The sequence below is a fragment of the Anopheles marshallii genome, chromosome 3 (genome assembly GCF_943734725.1).
Source record: "Anopheles marshallii chromosome 3, idAnoMarsDA_429_01, whole genome shotgun sequence".
NCBI lineage: Eukaryota > Metazoa > Arthropoda > Insecta > Diptera > Culicidae > Anopheles > Anopheles marshallii.
In genome coordinates, this window is record NC_071327.1 from 35554385 (window position 1) to 35571215 (window position 16831).

General features: G+C 41.6%; 2 protein-coding genes across 2 annotated transcripts; both read left to right on the forward strand.

Moving 5' to 3' along the window:
- The first annotated feature begins 805 nt into the window (after positions 1-805).
- Positions 806-12251, forward strand: LOC128712544 (nuclear hormone receptor FTZ-F1-like). The gene is made up of 8 exons (XM_053807437.1): positions 806-872; positions 2652-2783; positions 2874-3102; positions 3195-3220; positions 9448-9507; positions 10495-10609; positions 10812-11383; positions 12190-12251. Exons 1-8 carry the CDS (start codon positions 806-808, stop codon positions 12249-12251), a joined length of 1263 nt encoding a protein of 420 aa, XP_053663412.1.
- A 1776-nt stretch (positions 12252-14027) lies between these two features.
- Positions 14028-15054, forward strand: LOC128716291 (m-AAA protease-interacting protein 1, mitochondrial). Its single transcript, XM_053811212.1, has 3 exons — positions 14028-14456; positions 14534-14829; positions 14902-15054. Exons 1-3 carry the CDS (start codon positions 14028-14030, stop codon positions 15035-15037), a joined length of 861 nt encoding a protein of 286 aa, XP_053667187.1. The 3' UTR covers positions 15038-15054.
- The last annotated feature ends 1777 nt before the right edge of the window (positions 15055-16831 follow it).

Sequence of the window (16831 nt, forward strand, 5' to 3'; positions counted from 1 at the left end):
GATTGGCAGTTGTGTCAACGGAACTGGCGAAGGTGCTGGCTGGTGTGTTCGGTGTGTTCGATTTGACGGAGTGATTTCTAGTAGCAGAACGAACGACCGTCGCCGAAGGTGTCGATGAGGGCCAGCAACATACCGTCGGATGAAAGCAGTGTATTATTGCCGAACAAGACAGCTTGTTTTTGGGGCCAAAGGGCAGTTTATGTGAAGACATCACGCATCAAAGAATGGAAGTGACAAAGTGGTGAAGCAGATTCGACGATAAAAAATAAGGTCTGCAATAAAAAACAATTGTTGCGAGTCGTACTGTTTGTTTCTCTGAGGAGTGCAATTGCAGTTTTTGCATGTTGCTGTGAGTGCATTTGTCGGTTTGAGCGTGTCGGAAGTTAATTAGGTTTCGAACAGAACTCAGATTGTTCCCGTACTGTTGACAGCATGCGATATGGGTTCTGGTGACTCTGGAAGTACGTGAAGTCCCGCAGACTATGATAGTTTTTATTTCAATACGCGTGATGTGCTTTTTTGTGCACGAAGGTATAACTTTTCGCAAATCAGCGCAGTAAACGAATGTACGTTTGACAGTGAAAAGTGTCACTAAGCCTTTCGAATCTGGTTCTATAGCCACACTCGACAGTGTGGATTAATAGACTATTAGCGAATACACTCGTGAAGTTGCAAACTGTTCTTCCACACACTACGATATCATCCCACCGCGAACGAGACTTGCCTAATCATCAACGTCAAGAATCAATGGGATGCTGATAGGAGCACATCCGTCGGGACAGAGCTTTTGTGCAAGTGGTTTTGGATGTTTCGGTTCAGCAGGAAAAACGTTAACATGGACAGCTCGACCGTACTGCAGGATAACAAGAGTGGTGAGTGAGCTAAAAGGGGGCTATTGATCACCTTGCTAGCCCAAGGTTGTTTGTCTGATGTTTGGATGAGATTTTCCATTTTAATTAGAGCATTAGTTAGCTATCTGAATTGACCCATTCAAATAAGTGTATTAAACAAGGAATTCTACATAATCCACAGCAAACAGTTCGTCGTAAGAGAGCGTTTCTTGAAATTGTAAGAATTTATAAACTATGCTTTTTACAATAAGAAACGTTTTGCAGATGGTTTAGGAACACAAACTTACTAATGTCATAAGAAATATAAAAAATACAAATGAGATGAGGCATGAGAAAATTAGATAATAATTTAATTGCATTATTTTGGTGCTCATAATTCAACAAAATTTACCTCAATCGTGGTAGGTTTAAGCGAATAAAATAAGCCAAATGGCACGCACTGGCTATACGTTCCCTGATTTTCACGACAAATTTGTTTAAAGAATGTAATCCATGCGTCGTTTTGACAACCACTAGCATTGCACAAAGTCAAACTGAAAAATGATCATCGTATAACCTCGAAATAATAGTCCCAACCACTCCATTCGACTCCGATAGCAACACTGTTACCAACTGTCTCGGCGAAGAGATGATGACAACTAATTCCACCGATCTGATGTCATTCAACAGCGTATTGATACAGTTGTTGATGGTATTTTGAGGTGCACAAAGTAGCTTCGTGCTTGAGGAATTTCACAATAAAGGCCTCTGAGACGTTCCACTCGTTCCTGTGGAGCTTTGTTGAATCAGCGATTGGATCGCACTAAGAGACCTGATGCGTGTTTAAATATCGCTAGAACATTGGTGAACAAGAAGCGTATAGTTAAGTCCCCATTCGGCGAAAATGAGCCGCTACAAAAAAGATGATCTTGTCTTGTTTGTTTCGATTGTCTCGCCATTGAGCAGGATGTTAATTCTACGCGGTGACTTTGTTCGTCTGTCATAACTCAACGGCAGGCCTATGGATGGGGGCTCACGGTTTGTTGTTACAGATGTTCTAAAGATGAGTTGCAAATTTGAAATTCATCCTAAGCTAGAGACGATATGGTGGATTCATGAAGTGAAGTGTTGAAACCAAAATGGTTTCCTCTGTCCTTATTGAATAGTTCAAGTCGATGGTGTTAGCTTCTGCTTGGTAGCAGACGTAATTGATTTACATTCCGCATTTAGTGATGGCAGTCACGTTTCTTCCCAGGTAGGGATGGGTGAGTGTTTGATCTACATTCAATGGCATGAAAATTTGATTGAAGAACCTGCATTGCCTCACAGTTGCCAAGATTGGTTTGCAAATTAGTAGAAGATACTCAAAATGGACCAACGTGATAGACAAAGATTGTTAAATCATACTCAAATAATGAGATTTTCCTAGAAGCCACGTGTAACAGAACTACAAAGTAACCGTGTCTGTTTGGGAATTGACCGCTGAATAAACAGTAGTTAATTTCTTATTCGTAGCGGAAGACGTTTCGGTGCGGTGCTACCTTCCAGTATCTCTTGAACCGGCGTAGGGGATATGCGAGAGATGTATGTTTGTTAACCGTCCGATCGACTGTTTGTTGAGTCGAGTAAGACGGCTGTTAGGCCGATGCAGGTTGGAGGTGATGTGTCGAGGTCAATGCTATCGCTGGGAGGAAAGGAACAGAAGTAGCTGGGCAAACACACGATGAGAGATGATAATTAAGGATACACGGGGTAGAACGGTGTTATTCGTACAAGACAGACGTGCTGATCGCGATCATTCCCAAATGGCTTTCGTTTCAGGCTTCAGTAAAGGTTCTATCGTGGACTTCTACGATAAATTGGAGAAGGACGATGGGGGTAGAACGTTCGGCATTGATGATGCCACTCACGGAGGACTAACCCGCATTGAGAATGGAATGTCAGGAAAAGGAGGTGAGTTTGACTGTGGTGTCCACTCATTGCTGTGCAAAATGGGCATGATTGTAATTTTCATCTTTATTTCATTCTCGCTCTCGTCCACAGAACACCGGGCTTCACCCATCTCGTGTTATTCACCTCAGAATCGACTATTACCGTGGCCTCCCCAGCATGTAAACGAGAGTTCGAGCTCCTCAGCCAGGAAGGCTCAGAATCTCGGTCTGATTTGCGTCGTATGTGGAGATACGAGCTCCGGAAAGCATTACGGCATATTGGCATGCAACGGATGCTCTGGGTTCTTCAAACGCAGTGTCCGGAGGAAATTGATTTATCGGTAAGTACGAGTGCATAAAATGACAGTCACAGAGGTTGATAGCTCAAACGATACTTATATTTTACTTCAAACGTCATGGTGTTATTTCTTAGTGTATATGAGTCTTTGAAAGACAAAGGTGCGTTTTATATTTTTGGTATCCGATTGATCCTTACCATCAGAGTCTTCCACTGAATATTCATGCTTGGCTAAGCTATGTTGTCATACATTTATTCCACACCACCACAATCCATCAAACAGAAACAATTTGTAGCCCTAATCCCGACACGCGTTTGCTATTTCGACATACATCATATTTGATGTTGGTGCTTTCGAAAGACAACAAACCATCCCGATTTCCTTCGCAAATAAAATAATAGCTTTCCGATCAAAACACCTCCTCGTTAGCCGATAACAATCGAATCAAATAAAGGAAGAAAAGCGACACAGAGTGGTCCTCAGGCTAAAGCCTTCCAGCGAGGTCGCGTCGGGCAAACAAAATCTGGTAAATATTTACCATTTCCTCTACGAGAAGCACCCTCGTATCCCTTGAATAGAAATGAGTTCCTCGTTTCGGTTTTTTCTCTATTGCTATTGCTCACCTCACCGTGCAGAGGAAAGGACTCGCGCGTATTGGTGGCAGATTTCCAAGTGCGCCCGAGATCCTACAACTTAATCCCTGTATCAGTTTAACGTAAAAACCCCTCTCGGAATCAATGCACACCGCCAAGTTGGCGTGACTGATGACTAGTCGGATAGGAGTTGCAACAGGGGTGCGCTTTGGTTGTTGTCGGTAGCGCCAGTGCTAGAGTGCCACTCAATAAATTAAATTCTAATTAATCAACAATTCACCCGGCACCCCTCGGCAACGGGTCCGAGGTCGAGTCCAGTTGTTGAAGTAGCAATAGTTTCCAGTTGTTCCCGGTAGACGAAAGATTAGGCGGAAATCGATCAGATGTTACCATTCAATTGTGTCCGGGATGATGCCGCCGGATGCGTGGTGAAGTTAATGCACTTTACTCGTGGGTACGATTGACAATGACCAGCGTGAAGAATATGTGGCATATTTAAAAAAAGGGAAGACCAGATCACACCAAAACGGTCCCTAGGACTTTTGCTGCGTGTAAACTAGCACCAGTTGGTGTAGGATTTGTGCAAGGATTCACCACTGATCCTTTCGCATCGAGGTTTGTGCCTTCTGTCAGGTTGGGTTCCGTTTCGCTGCCCAAACTGTGTGAGGCGTGAAAGGGAACCAGTTTTCGGAGCTAGAGATCGTAGGGCGTTGCATGAGGCGATTACCCCGCCACTAAATGGTGTTATGATTAATTGATATTTTATGGTTTTACAACTCTGGAAACCTGGTAAAGCTCATGGTGGTACGTAAATTGTAAATCAAACATATGCTTCGGATACCCAGGATTCAAGGAGTTTCCCTTTGAATACCTTAGCATGATGGTTTTTGAAACTCCCGAAACTCTTTGGACCCACAATTCAAGAGAGCTTTGAGACAATCGTGATAGCGAAAGGCGAAGGTAAAACGGTACTACACAATGTCCCGAAAGAGTACGAAAGAGTTTTTCGAAGTGCTATTACTTCAAAGTTTCGGATTTCGAAAGAAAATGGTGGTACTCGATGTCTTCCACCCCTGTCGATGGGTCTTGCTCAGCACATCTGCAGCAGATTTATGAAGCAACATAAAAAGCGAGAAAGCGTGGTTCCATTTTATCATCGCGATATGAAAGTGAAGGACGATAGCAACGATGGCTGGTCCTGGTACATCCTGACGTGTAATCTGTTTCATGTCCCAGTGTCGCCTAAACTTCATCGACTTTTTCCACCTGAGCCACCTGGTAGTGCCAGAATCGTCCGGGGAATTGGGCCTCCAGCAAGAACATTATCATTTTTCGGAGCTTTGGTTTCATAAATCATACAAACCCGTAATCCCACTGTAATCCGTGGCCAACCCCGGGGAACTGCGGGATACACCCAACAGAGTGGACTCAAATTTTGATTCAACATTTTGATATTTGTGGTGCATGCGTTTCGTTGATAGATATGTAGTCGTATTGAGTGTTCAGCTTGATACTGTCAAGAGTGAGAGACGTGGCGGTGCGATACAAATGGATGGAAAGGGTTTTAAATGTAGTCGATGGACAGTATAGTTGATACTAGCTGAAGTTTATTCGTCAGTGTCAGTGATATGAAGCCGTCAGGGAGCCATTATATATTCTTTATCTGCAGTTGGTCAATGGTCGGTGTGACGAGGATGAACGAAGTTGAATATTCAGACAGGCTATTTTGCCATCATCGATCATGGATACAGACGATTTATTGCGCATTTTGTACAAAACGGTCGGTTTGAAGAGCAAGATGAAGGAGGCGGATGAGATTTAATGAATGTATTTTTCTTTCGCTACAATAGTCATAAGTTATAAGTGCACTGTTGAGCAGACGCCAACTTCGGGGGTTTAAGGGTCGTTTCACTGTCTGTACTCTCGTGGAGGGAATAAAAAATAGAAAATGATTTTCAAATGAGAAGGAGATCTGATATCAGAGATGATTGTGCAAGTAGCACAGATGCTTTTGATCGATCGAGGATTAAGCGTCTTTCTCCTACGGTTTGATAGTTGAATCTCAGGGGAGCGATTGAAGTTTTGCTCAAAATACACTTGAACATGCGAAAAAGAATGGAGAATTTTCGACCACGGCGTTACTGATGCTCATCAAAGATGAAGATCATTTTTCATTGCTTTTGAGATGTTAAGAGATTTAAACGCTATTTACTGGTAATGGAAGTAACTAAATAAAAATTATAAGGGGAATAAATAAATCGTATCAAACCCAGGTGAAGAATTCTTCGTGCGAATGAGTAAGTTAATCGGATGAACATATAAACTAGAGTATTTTGAGCAGTTTTGATTGTTCTTAAATACTGTATTCTGACAAATTCAGAGAAACGATAACTTTTTCAAATAGTTTTGATCCATTTCGTGGTGCTGATTCTTTAATTGTTTATTTGAGGTAGTTAAAGTCATTAATTTGAAACAAAACTTTACAATTAATTATAGAATATATTAGAGTCAAGCTGTCATATTAATACAAATCAATGTCAATACAGCTTCATTTCAGATAAATAAGAAAATTTGCATTCAACAGCTACGCATTAAAATGTAATTCGTTTGAAATGTGTGGCGAAAACTATTTCTAGTCCGAAAAATCAACAGCACCACGTCCGCAATTGTGCAAATTAAGCACTGGTTCTATTTTTATTCACTTTCACTTTCTGTCTTTTCGTATCCACCATTTTGCTGTCTTCCTACAGTTGAACGGCAATGATCGAACATTTCGTGACGAACGGAGACCAGACACACACACACACCAGATCACACCAGCCAACACTTAAACCCCTCAAAAAAGGCAACGCATCAGATGGGACCTTCGACTGTGTGTTGGTTTGATGTGCCCCAGGATCGACCATTGTTCGTTGTATTCAATTTATTGGAAAGAAAATTGTGTTTTCGCTTTTCCACTTTGGCACATTGAACTTTGCATGGTTGGCGTCCGTCCTCCAGCTATAACGTCTGTCCATCCCGAGTGGAGCATTAGGCTGTACGAGTGAACGTTTGGCATACGGACGACTCATGCGAACACTTCAATTTCAATTAACAGCTCCCTTTCGGTGGCATCCTATCTAATGAGATTACGAATACTCCCAAATGCCAGGATGCGTGTTGATTCGGAGGAACGTTGATTCGAGCGTTCGATGCGACGTTGTAGGGCTTACCAATGCCAGCCCACCAAAATGCAAAGAGTTGATCCGGTATTAAACATTGTTTTGTTGTATGGAGGAACTCTGAGAGAGTACTTGTAATTCTGTTCATTTAGACTAGTAAACGAAGAGCACCAAATAGACAAGACGGTTGTGGTGCGAGAGGATAGATGCGAATAGGTGCGTATCTTTGCATTTACTTTGTGTGTTTCCTGGAAGGGCTATAATCGCTGCACGCTTGGTGGCTGTGAATTTGTGTGAGCTTATGGCTTTAACTCGATAATTTAGACCCGAGTCATGGGGTCGCATATGTCATGAAAAATGTTCAGGTTCTGCAACTTCATTGCAAGGTGTTGTTCCTACGAATAAACTTATATGGGAACATAATGGTTGTTATGTGTTGGCCACGATTATGATCGCTATATTTATATGGAATGTAGATTTTTTTTTCTAAATTTGCGTTTCCAAACCTGAAAGTGAAATTATTGCTAGACCAGTATTCCAGGACCAGGAATTGTGTCCTTGCCGCAAACTTCAGTAAAGATTGCAAAATATTATATGAAAGACTCAAACTCGAAATTCAATACGCATTTCGAATACGGAGCTTAAATAAAAACAAGGATTAATTTTCAACTGATTAGTTCATCTCTGCAGATATTTGGTATGGAAATCCGATTTCAGATCTGAAAATACCTTCGACGCAAATTGACCGATCCTTGTGAATGTAAAGCGTACTTTAATAATTGATGTTTTTTTCCATTGCCATTGCCATCTAAATTCTTCATTTCATCATTTCTACTGGATTTCTTGATGAATTTCATAGCTCACAGAAGCATTTCGACGCGATGTGATTAGTGCACTTAAGAACTATAGGCATTGCAATTTAATTACGATTCTTTTCAGGTTTTCAAATGCAAAATGTATCGGAAAATTTTCAGCTCTAATTTTAGACCACAATTGTATGATGTGGTGTAGTTGTGGTGAAAAAACCATTCCCAATACTGGCTATTTCCTAACCTATCCATCCAGAAACTAAAACACATAGCGCATTTGTCTCCGATAATTGGTTCGTATCCGTTTCAAAAGGTTCGTTTGAAATAAAATTTGTGACAATTGTGTTACGTTGTTATGCTGCAATTTGAGAAAACTGAAATGATGCGTTTTTTTGTCAACTTCACCGATAGCTTCATCAAAGTACTTTTGCAGGTCTGTCCGTAAGCCGTTGTTAATATTTGCAAAATAAAATTCAGTCACTAATGCGAAACAAAGCACATAGAATGGAAAATGCGCCGAAATAACGAAGGAATACATTCCACAGTCACATGAGTGTGCCTAACACCAAAGCGAACGACAGTGGAACACAAAACTTGATTAGAGAGTTCTAAGCCATGTTTTCTTGTGGTCTTAGTATGGCTCAATCAAAAGCTGTCCTGTTAGAAATACTGCGGATATGACACGGCGTTTGTTCGTATATGGTTATTCACGAGTAAATGCTAAAATTGTTGCAATCCGTCAAAGGAAAAACTTGTTTCATGCTGTGATTGGAGATGATCAACATTGTTGAGGATGTCCTCCATCATCACACCCGTTCCGGAGTGTTAATTTCGAGTGTGGCTGTTTGTTGTGTCGTTTCCACACTTGGGTGGTGTAAATTTTACAAGACACGTGCGCGGTTTCATCCTCCTGCAGCTGCTAACCGAAGGTCGTACCATGTTGAAACAAGCTCACAAGGTGCCCCCCGGGGGTCCATCATCAGTTTGCTCATTAATGGTACCATCAAAGTCGAGCGGCAATGTCGACTGATTGCGCTCACGGCACACGCAAATGAGGCACAAAACTCGCACGTACTCATCGTCGAATCACTCCCAAACAACCTCAATGTAGTGAAGCTGCAAAACAACATTCTTCTGTAGTAAAGCTGAACCAATATTAGGCGTGGAAAGGAGAAGAGCAGACTTCGTCAACCATATTACACTAAGCTGCGTTTTGCTTGTTATTAAATACACATTACAAATTACGTTTTAAGAACTTGCAAACGATCCATCAACAGAGAATGATAACAATAAAATACCGAAACTCGGCTTACAGTAGGTCGACCAGAAAACAATCGGAAAAGATTATAACGCGAGAATGTCGCCCTGGGCACGGTTCCTTTCTATCGGATGAAAGCTTCGGTAAGAAAATTGAACAGAATGCTATGCAAGAAAGAATCCGTTCTTAGTATGGAGCACCTGTTGATGGGTAGGCGACATAATCTGGTTGGGGAATTTGATAAGAAATCTACTTGTTTGGTGTAGGAGCATCATCGAGTACATCGAATCTTTAAAATAATGAAGAAGTGAATTGAATTATCAATTACTACTACTAGTACTACGAAAGAAGTTTTGGTCAAATTGATTGCTAGTATAACGTTCGCAGTAAAACAATCTACAGAGATCTACAGGGATAAAGAAATAGAAAGTCAATTGATGCATTGCCTGCACAGCCTGTATGATTATTTGTTGTGGATTTTGAGCCAAATTCTTATCGTAACTGTGCTACTTTCGTGTTTGTATTTGTTTCTTTCTATCTCTCTTTTTCATCCCTCGCTTCATAAGCAATACAGTGCATCGTAGGGAGTTTGAAGCAGCAGATGAAAGGAATTATTGACGTATTTGGTAACCACCGTCATCACCTGCCACTAACTTTACTGTTCTATGTTTTTTAATCCTCCCTCAGCGCACTAGGTTAGACAAACTGTCATACGGCCTTCCCTCCCCTTCTCATGCTTTGCTTAAACGCCCCGTTGTAGGGTGAACCGTTTTGTATGTATGTTTATTCAAATGATCTCATACTTTCGATTTTCAGTAAAGCACCCATGACAAGCACCAGCGTTGGCCATCGTCGACCAAGGCCACCGAAGCCACAGGTTCTCGTGGCCGGGACAAACTGATGGCACGCGTTCGCTGCGGCTTTCTGGAGTCGAATGACGTGAACAATGTTCTAATTATTTTTGTGTAACAAATTGGTTTGTCTTTCGGATGTGATGAGAGTGCTGAAGGCGGGTTATGCTAACAAGACATCGCCGCATGGCATTTCGTTGTACGTGCGCGAGGTGTTTGCGGGATGTATGAGCAATCATGTCAAAAGATCGGTTCCCGAAAAGGGTCGAGGTGTGGTTGTGAGAGTTCGTTTGCATAAAACGGTCGGGTTAGCGCTTTCCTTTGGGTTGTGGATAATTTAACCACAATTTGGGGAATCTCCTGCTGTCCCGAACGACGTAGCTTTGCCACGTGCCGTTCCATGGTCGTATGTGGACACTTATGAGGTGTGAAAATGGCAAGATCGTGGAATTGTTTAAAGGAAAAAAACGTTCCACGGTTTCTGTGCTAATGTTAATGAGGAGTAAAAACAACCAATGTACGTAGCCATACTGTTCCCAGCAAGTAACAAATTGTTCCGTTTATTTAATCGACGCCTACGGGTGCAAATATGGCGAAATAAATTATGCATAAAAGTGGAACTGACCTTCCACATGTCCTGGGGAGGATTTCTAAATGGTGTGAACCTTCATGGGTGATCCATGCCTATCAATTAGCGAAAATCTTGTGCAAAAAAAACCCACGCGGTCTCGTGTCTAATGTGTTTCCTTTTTTTCGTTTCAGCCGTACAAAATGAGCGTCAACCACGAAATACAGCAACAATCAGACCGGAAGCTCTGCGGGATATGGAGCAGGGTCGAGTTTTACGAGAAGCAGCCGTTGCCGTCGGAGTGTTTGGGTGAGAATTGAAATTTTATGTTACAATTTCTCAATATGCCATTGTATTACTAATGTGTAGAGTACCTGAAACTCATATTAAGGGTTAATTTGATGTTCTTTTCAGTAAGATCTGGACTACTGTTCAACCCAACTTGCCTAAGTTCTTGTTATTGATTTTTAATATCGCACTAACAGAAAACGTTTACATTCTCATCTATCAGGCCTCCAGTTTCGTTGGCACTACTTTCACCGTCTCGCTATGGGCCAAGCATCTTGCCAACACCCGCCTTACCGACCAGTCAATTTCTGCACCATCATAGCCAGGTGTCCTCGCTGGTAAATAGTCTCCCGCACCACCATCCCCACCATCCACACCATGCCGCTATGCACGGTCTAGCGAACGGACTGTCGATGAATCTCAACGGTGTCGGCATGTCGGGACACAACGGAACGCCCGGCTTGATTCATTCGGCTGGAAATGGCGATCGGGACCGAGACACCGTAGTTCCCATGAACAGCAGCAGTGGTGATAGCAACAACAACAAGAACCCTTCGTCTGGTTCCACCGAGAACCTCAATACAACGTCGTCCTCTAACCATTCGATGGCCGGCGATCAGTCACCGAGTGGGGCAGGTTCACCAGCACACGGGACATCCGCGAATGGACTCGGAACAGGAGGATGTCCGACTGGCGGCTCAAGCATGAGTGCCGAGAAGCATCCACAACACAGCTCGTCATCGTGCGGATCGGCTAGTCCTATTCTGGAACAGGACAACATGAACGATAACGACGGTAAGTGTCTCGATGGAGCGAAAGCACTTGCAACAACTGTCGGTGGAACCGTGTTGTGTCTCGTGCGACAGTGGACTCAATTTGTTTGATGGAACTTTTATCACTTTTAATGACATGCTACTGTTGCGCAATCCACATCTTCCCCGGATTTCATCACGGTAATTCGGTAGAGACGGTAGAGAAAGTCATAAAATGATATAGTCATAATTTAATCGATTACTTCGATGATCGGAGGGTATTGTGCAGGGAGTTACGGCATACGCTCTTACGAAGGCAACGATTTTCGGTAAAACTAATTTGACTAATGAGAAGTCGTACTACAGAGCAAAACCATCGGATGCCACTAGGTGCCGAAGAGTTACCCCACAGGACATAAAATAACTATTTGTCACTTTCTCGGGGTGGTTTAATATCGCATAAATAATTGTCCCTCGTTGGAACTAACAGATTTGAAATGGTGTGGTAGGGCGTGTCATACTTTCATAAGAGGCTATGTATCGGGGTCGTACGATCCCTTCGCAAAAAAGGGTAAACGAATAAAGAGTGTGGTCAGAGATAGACTGGAAATTCAGTAAATTTCGAAAGCAAGGGAAGGTTGAGCTGGTAAATCATTATGCTGTTATGCTAAATGATTCCGTCGTCTGGAAAAGGGATATCCGAGGATTATGCAAAGCCAATGTTGTTTTGTCGTGATTTGTCCGAGTGTATTTGACAATTATGATGAAAGTTATGATCATATACCTACAGAACGTGAACTCCATGCGTGATTCAGTGTACTTGTTTGTGTATTTGTTTGTACAAAAAAGATTATCCAGTGTCCAGTGTCGGATTTGGAGGTATTGTTGATGTCGTGTTGCTGTTGTGTTGATAAATAATTTACAAGAGTTTGTTTTACAAGAGTATTTTATTAATAAAAGGTATTTCGAACCGTTTAGGATTATCATCATTCGATTTTGATCATCACCCATTTTGTTTGTAAAGTTAAGATTCTGAAAGATTATAAATAAAAATTTTAAAACAATTAATGTCAACTGATTTCAACTTATAATTAATGATTAAATGCGAACCTTCACCCATGACCCCCGGGAATCATTCTGTCAATCAATCACCCAGCGGGTTTTTCTCGTTGTTCGTCAAAATCTCAGATGTGCAATTTCAGTTCCCGAAAGACTTATCCAAAACGCATCAGAAACCCCTACATCGTCTAAAGTTGTATGCTCTACAAAGAAATATTTTGACGATTGGCAAAATAATGACTACCCAAACCCTTTTTTATTTGGACATTAGAACTTCCAAGGGCAATTATTTAATCGTTAAACTTGATTCGAGTTACTATCACGCCCTCAGCTCCTGACGGTTGTAAAACTGGCGCTGAAATGAGATTGAAAAAATGTTCTTTACCCAATCGCTGTGAATAGGCAATCAATAGAGTTTTTTTTGTTTTGCAGCATGATTTAACGGAAATCGAATGGCTTGAATGGTAAAAAGTTGAAAGTCGAGAGAATCTCCAATGTTTGAATTATTGTAAATGTTTGCTCGACAAAATATGTCTTATTCTTGGCGTAACGACCTGTCAGTTCATGCCTGCCATTCTTAACTTTCTTGTCTTATTTTACTACGAAACCGGATAGCCCTTGCACACCATTGATGCATTGATCCGGATTTTGGAATGGTCCTATCGTGTGAAGACTATTCCCGCTACCAACACACCAACGAGTCGTTATCGACAAATTAAATAAATCAATAGAAGAAAATCGTAATTGTTAAACGAGTAATATAATTTGAAAGAATAAGAAAAAAGAGTAATTTATAAAAAATGAATAAAATTTCAAATTATACAAAAGTACTTACCAAAGTGATAGTGTCATTTTTGAGATTGTTGCATTCGAACATTGTGGTGTCCAATATTACTATAGACTTCAGACTTCGCTATATGTTCGCTTCGCTTGTTGCACAATTAGGAAATATCTCCAATTTAAATCTTTTTGGGAGAACTGGTACAATCTTAAATACAAATAAAAAGGCAAAAAAAAGTATTTGTCTTTATTTGCCTCCGCATCCATTTGGCTGGAAATTCATCCGGTTCTTATCCAAGCGTGTTAGATCCAACACCGTGCCAAAAAAAAATTTCGAAAAACTGGCTAGTAATCCTTACTATTTCACAAATCATTTCAGTTCGAATAGAAATTATTTTCTCCTTGGCAGAGACATCTCTTAAATCTTGCCTGTGATGCTATGGCCTTAAGTATCCTATTCCGAAACTATTTGGTACCAGTTTTGTCTTCTCAACGCAACTAGAATTATCAGAAGTTGGACTACCACCTTAAAAAAAGTTGAAATCAATCGAAACTATTCTGGGTAACTTGAATATTCGAAGTCTTGTTAGAAAAGAGCTGCCCAACTTTAACAATTTCTTTCAATTGCATAAATTTCTTCTACAATATTGCAACAATTTAGCTGTACGATCTGGTTATCGTTAAAGAGTCCGAAATAAATAAATATTTTTAACGGCACTTTTCACCCAAAAAACATTTTTTGTACACGACCACGATACACGCTACTCGAGCGTTTCACCATCGTGACGTTTGAAGCGTTTCCATTAAATGACATGTGCCAAGCGTTTTCTAGCTATCCGTCATCGACAATGTTTGTTGTTCAAAGTGGTGTGGTAAAGTTCAAGCTATTTACTCGAAGTTTTCATAGTTTTTCGCGCTTTTACAGCATTGCAAACAGTCACAAAGTTGTAGGATTTAATTTACCATTATGTGTCACATATGTCCAACGTACTACGGCCGTGTGGTCACCAGGCACGAACGGTCTTCTCAGCGGTTCTTCAGTGGTAAACAACAACAATCACAATATTGTGCAAACGCGATGGAATTCCACCGATGAACAATCTTCCCGGCAACGGATTCGCAAGCCTCTTACGCTTATGGATTTCCCGCAACTGGTGTGGCCTTCGGTGATAAAAACCATCCGCAACTGGATAATGGTTCACTTCATTATCAGACCGTACTTTGACCGCGAGTTTGCACTTCCCGATTTCATCCAAGGAGCGAAACAAGCACTGCAGGTGTGCCATTTGTCACAGATAATAATGTACAGACATGCTAAATGGTCATATAACTGAGCTTGAATCAATTATTATAGGTGGTATCTTCATCGCTTGCCGGAGGAGAGGTAAAACAACTAGAAGGACTGGTTGACCGAGCCGCGTTAAATGACCTAAAGCAGTCGATTGCTAAAATGTCCGTTGCCGAACGCTATGACATACAAGTGGAAAAGGAAGATGTATACTTCTCGTTTCCTTACCAAGTTGGCGTCATGTTCGACGAATCGAACGATGATAGTCAGAAACGGTTCGTCGAAATTACGATGGTTTTTCACGTGCTCAGAGGTCTTAAAGGGATGATTGAACGTGGTGAAACAGTTCCGCTGAATGTTGGGTAAACAGATTTGATGCTTTTGTGGACGTACAGATTTAAACAATTTCTGATCATTATATCTTTCTCGCACAGCGTTCTTCCAGAGTTCCGGGACAAAATAAGCATCTGCAACTATCGATTTATCAAGGAATTTACCAAAGGCGTCGACTCGGACTGGACTGTGAACGTAGTGAACCATTTCAAGCCAAGTGACTACGTCGAAGAATGACCGCACCAATCGGTTCATGTACAACACAAAACACCTCAATCAGGAATACGATGGGAACCAGCGCCGCAAATGCGTCCTGAATGTAGAAACAATAAAGAAGACAAAAGTTCAGGTCCTCCCTGAGGATGTTGATTAGTGAAGCAAAAAAAAAGATAAGTGGCTATTCTAGTATTTTCGCCGATAAGAAACTGAAGACAATACTGTGATAACGCTGCTAATGAGTTGTTCAGCAAAATATTAAACTGGCCCTATCCAGCTTCGTAACATGTATGGTGATTGAATATTACTTGTGAATTTCCGTTTATCTATGTTTTCAACCAAACCAGTTTCATGTTGAATAATTTTGACGAAAACTTATCTTTGTGACCTAGAACAGTCACACAGTTCATCAAACCGGTACGGGAGCAGAGTAATACATGGTTGTCCTTATCAATCGCTACCCAAGTCCAAGGACTGCTCTTTGAAGGCAGTAGAAACGGACCACGAAGAGCAGCAGATGGCCAGATTTGAGTTGTAATGTAATGTGTTTGGACTAGCTCTATTACACCCACTACAAGTACATTTGCGGTTCATTGAATTGCAAGTCGAACAAGTCAGTTCTTGCGTCATTTACTTGCGACGTCTGGCTAGATTAATCGTATCAGAAACATCACCTGTCGACGGATGGACACATACAGTGCGGCCCAGTTCCGCCTAGAATAATCGTACGCGTAGTGCATTATCTTGCAATTGTTGCCACTATTGCTGATAGTAATCATCGCCAAGATGCGTAATTATAGTAAATATATATATTTATCATCGTACGCCTTCTCATGCGCAACGATCGTGACTGAAGAAGACCGCTGGAAGCTCTTGAAAGGCTATAGCAAGGACAAACATTTCTAAACATGATTACAACACAACGGCTAGTCACACAATCTTTGCGAATGTGTGACCCACTAACGACACGCGTCTAGTGGTGTACGGAATATTATGTACTTTCTTTTTTGCTTAGGAACTGTCCAGCTACAGTTACAAGTAGACGCGGGTGAGTTTCACTTTACTTGGAACACTGCGAAAGCCACAATGAAATGAGTTTTTGCACTAGCATATTTGCTCAAGGGACAGCTGTAATGGAAAGTACTGTGATGGATCTTTGCAAGCAACAAAACAAACACACCAACTCACTGATTATGTCTTCCGCGAGCCTACATGGAACGAACACCATCAACATCAGCTGTATATTCTCCCGACCACACCGACCGGTGATAATGTTCCTCTCTGGAGCTGATAAGAAACACGCCGTGGGTCCTCCGTTGTGGGAATGAGCCCAGTACCGGCCGGGCTGTTTCAATTCGTCCTAACGCCTCGTACCGAGCAGTTGTGCGGTTCCGTTGCTTCGTGGCTCATTTAAACCACCGAAACCGGCATTCAAGCCACCAAGCCACCGGGTGGCGTAGTGAGCAGTTTGTGCAGTTTCTGGTTAGTGTCACTTCAAAGGGTAAAAATAGTACCAACCATCTGTCAGAACTCATGAAACGTCAGGAACAAAGTCGAAAGATCACTGAGTCAAGGTGATATCAACCGATTGACGCTTCAAGTGTGATAAGTTTAGTAACAGCTGCAATCTTGCTGCTGTAAACCTTCACTAGTGTGTTTTGATCAATCACCGGTAATGACAGGACCATTTCTCTGAAACCCAGCAGAGCCAGCAGGTAAGTGGTGCACCAGTTTTCAAATCTCACTGAGTAATTAGCATCATGTGAACCAAACGTGACAAGTCGCGTTGTTGAACCAAGGATATGTGCCATTGTT

What these genes read in the sequence shown, in the direction of transcription:
- LOC128712544 (XM_053807437.1), top strand. Translation starts at nt 806, where the DNA reads ATGTTTCGGTTCAGCAGGAAAAACGTTAACATGGACAGCTCGACCGTA. An exon ending in CGGAGGAAATTGATTTATCG is followed by an intron (nt 3,103 to 3,194) that starts GTAAGTACGAGT and finishes GTTATTTCTTAG; the next exon opens with TGTATATGAGTCTTTGAAAG. An exon ending in TGAGTCTTTGAAAGACAAAG is followed by an intron (nt 3,221 to 9,447) that starts GTGCGTTTTATA and finishes TCGCTTCATAAG; the next exon opens with CAATACAGTGCATCGTAGGG.
- LOC128716291 (XM_053811212.1), top strand. Translation starts at nt 14,028, where the DNA reads ATGTTTGTTGTTCAAAGTGGTGTGGTAAAGTTCAAGCTATTTACTCGA. An exon ending in GAGCGAAACAAGCACTGCAG is followed by an intron (nt 14,457 to 14,533) that starts GTGTGCCATTTG and finishes CAATTATTATAG; the next exon opens with GTGGTATCTTCATCGCTTGC. An exon ending in ACAGTTCCGCTGAATGTTGG is followed by an intron (nt 14,830 to 14,901) that starts GTAAACAGATTT and finishes TTTCTCGCACAG; the next exon opens with CGTTCTTCCAGAGTTCCGGG.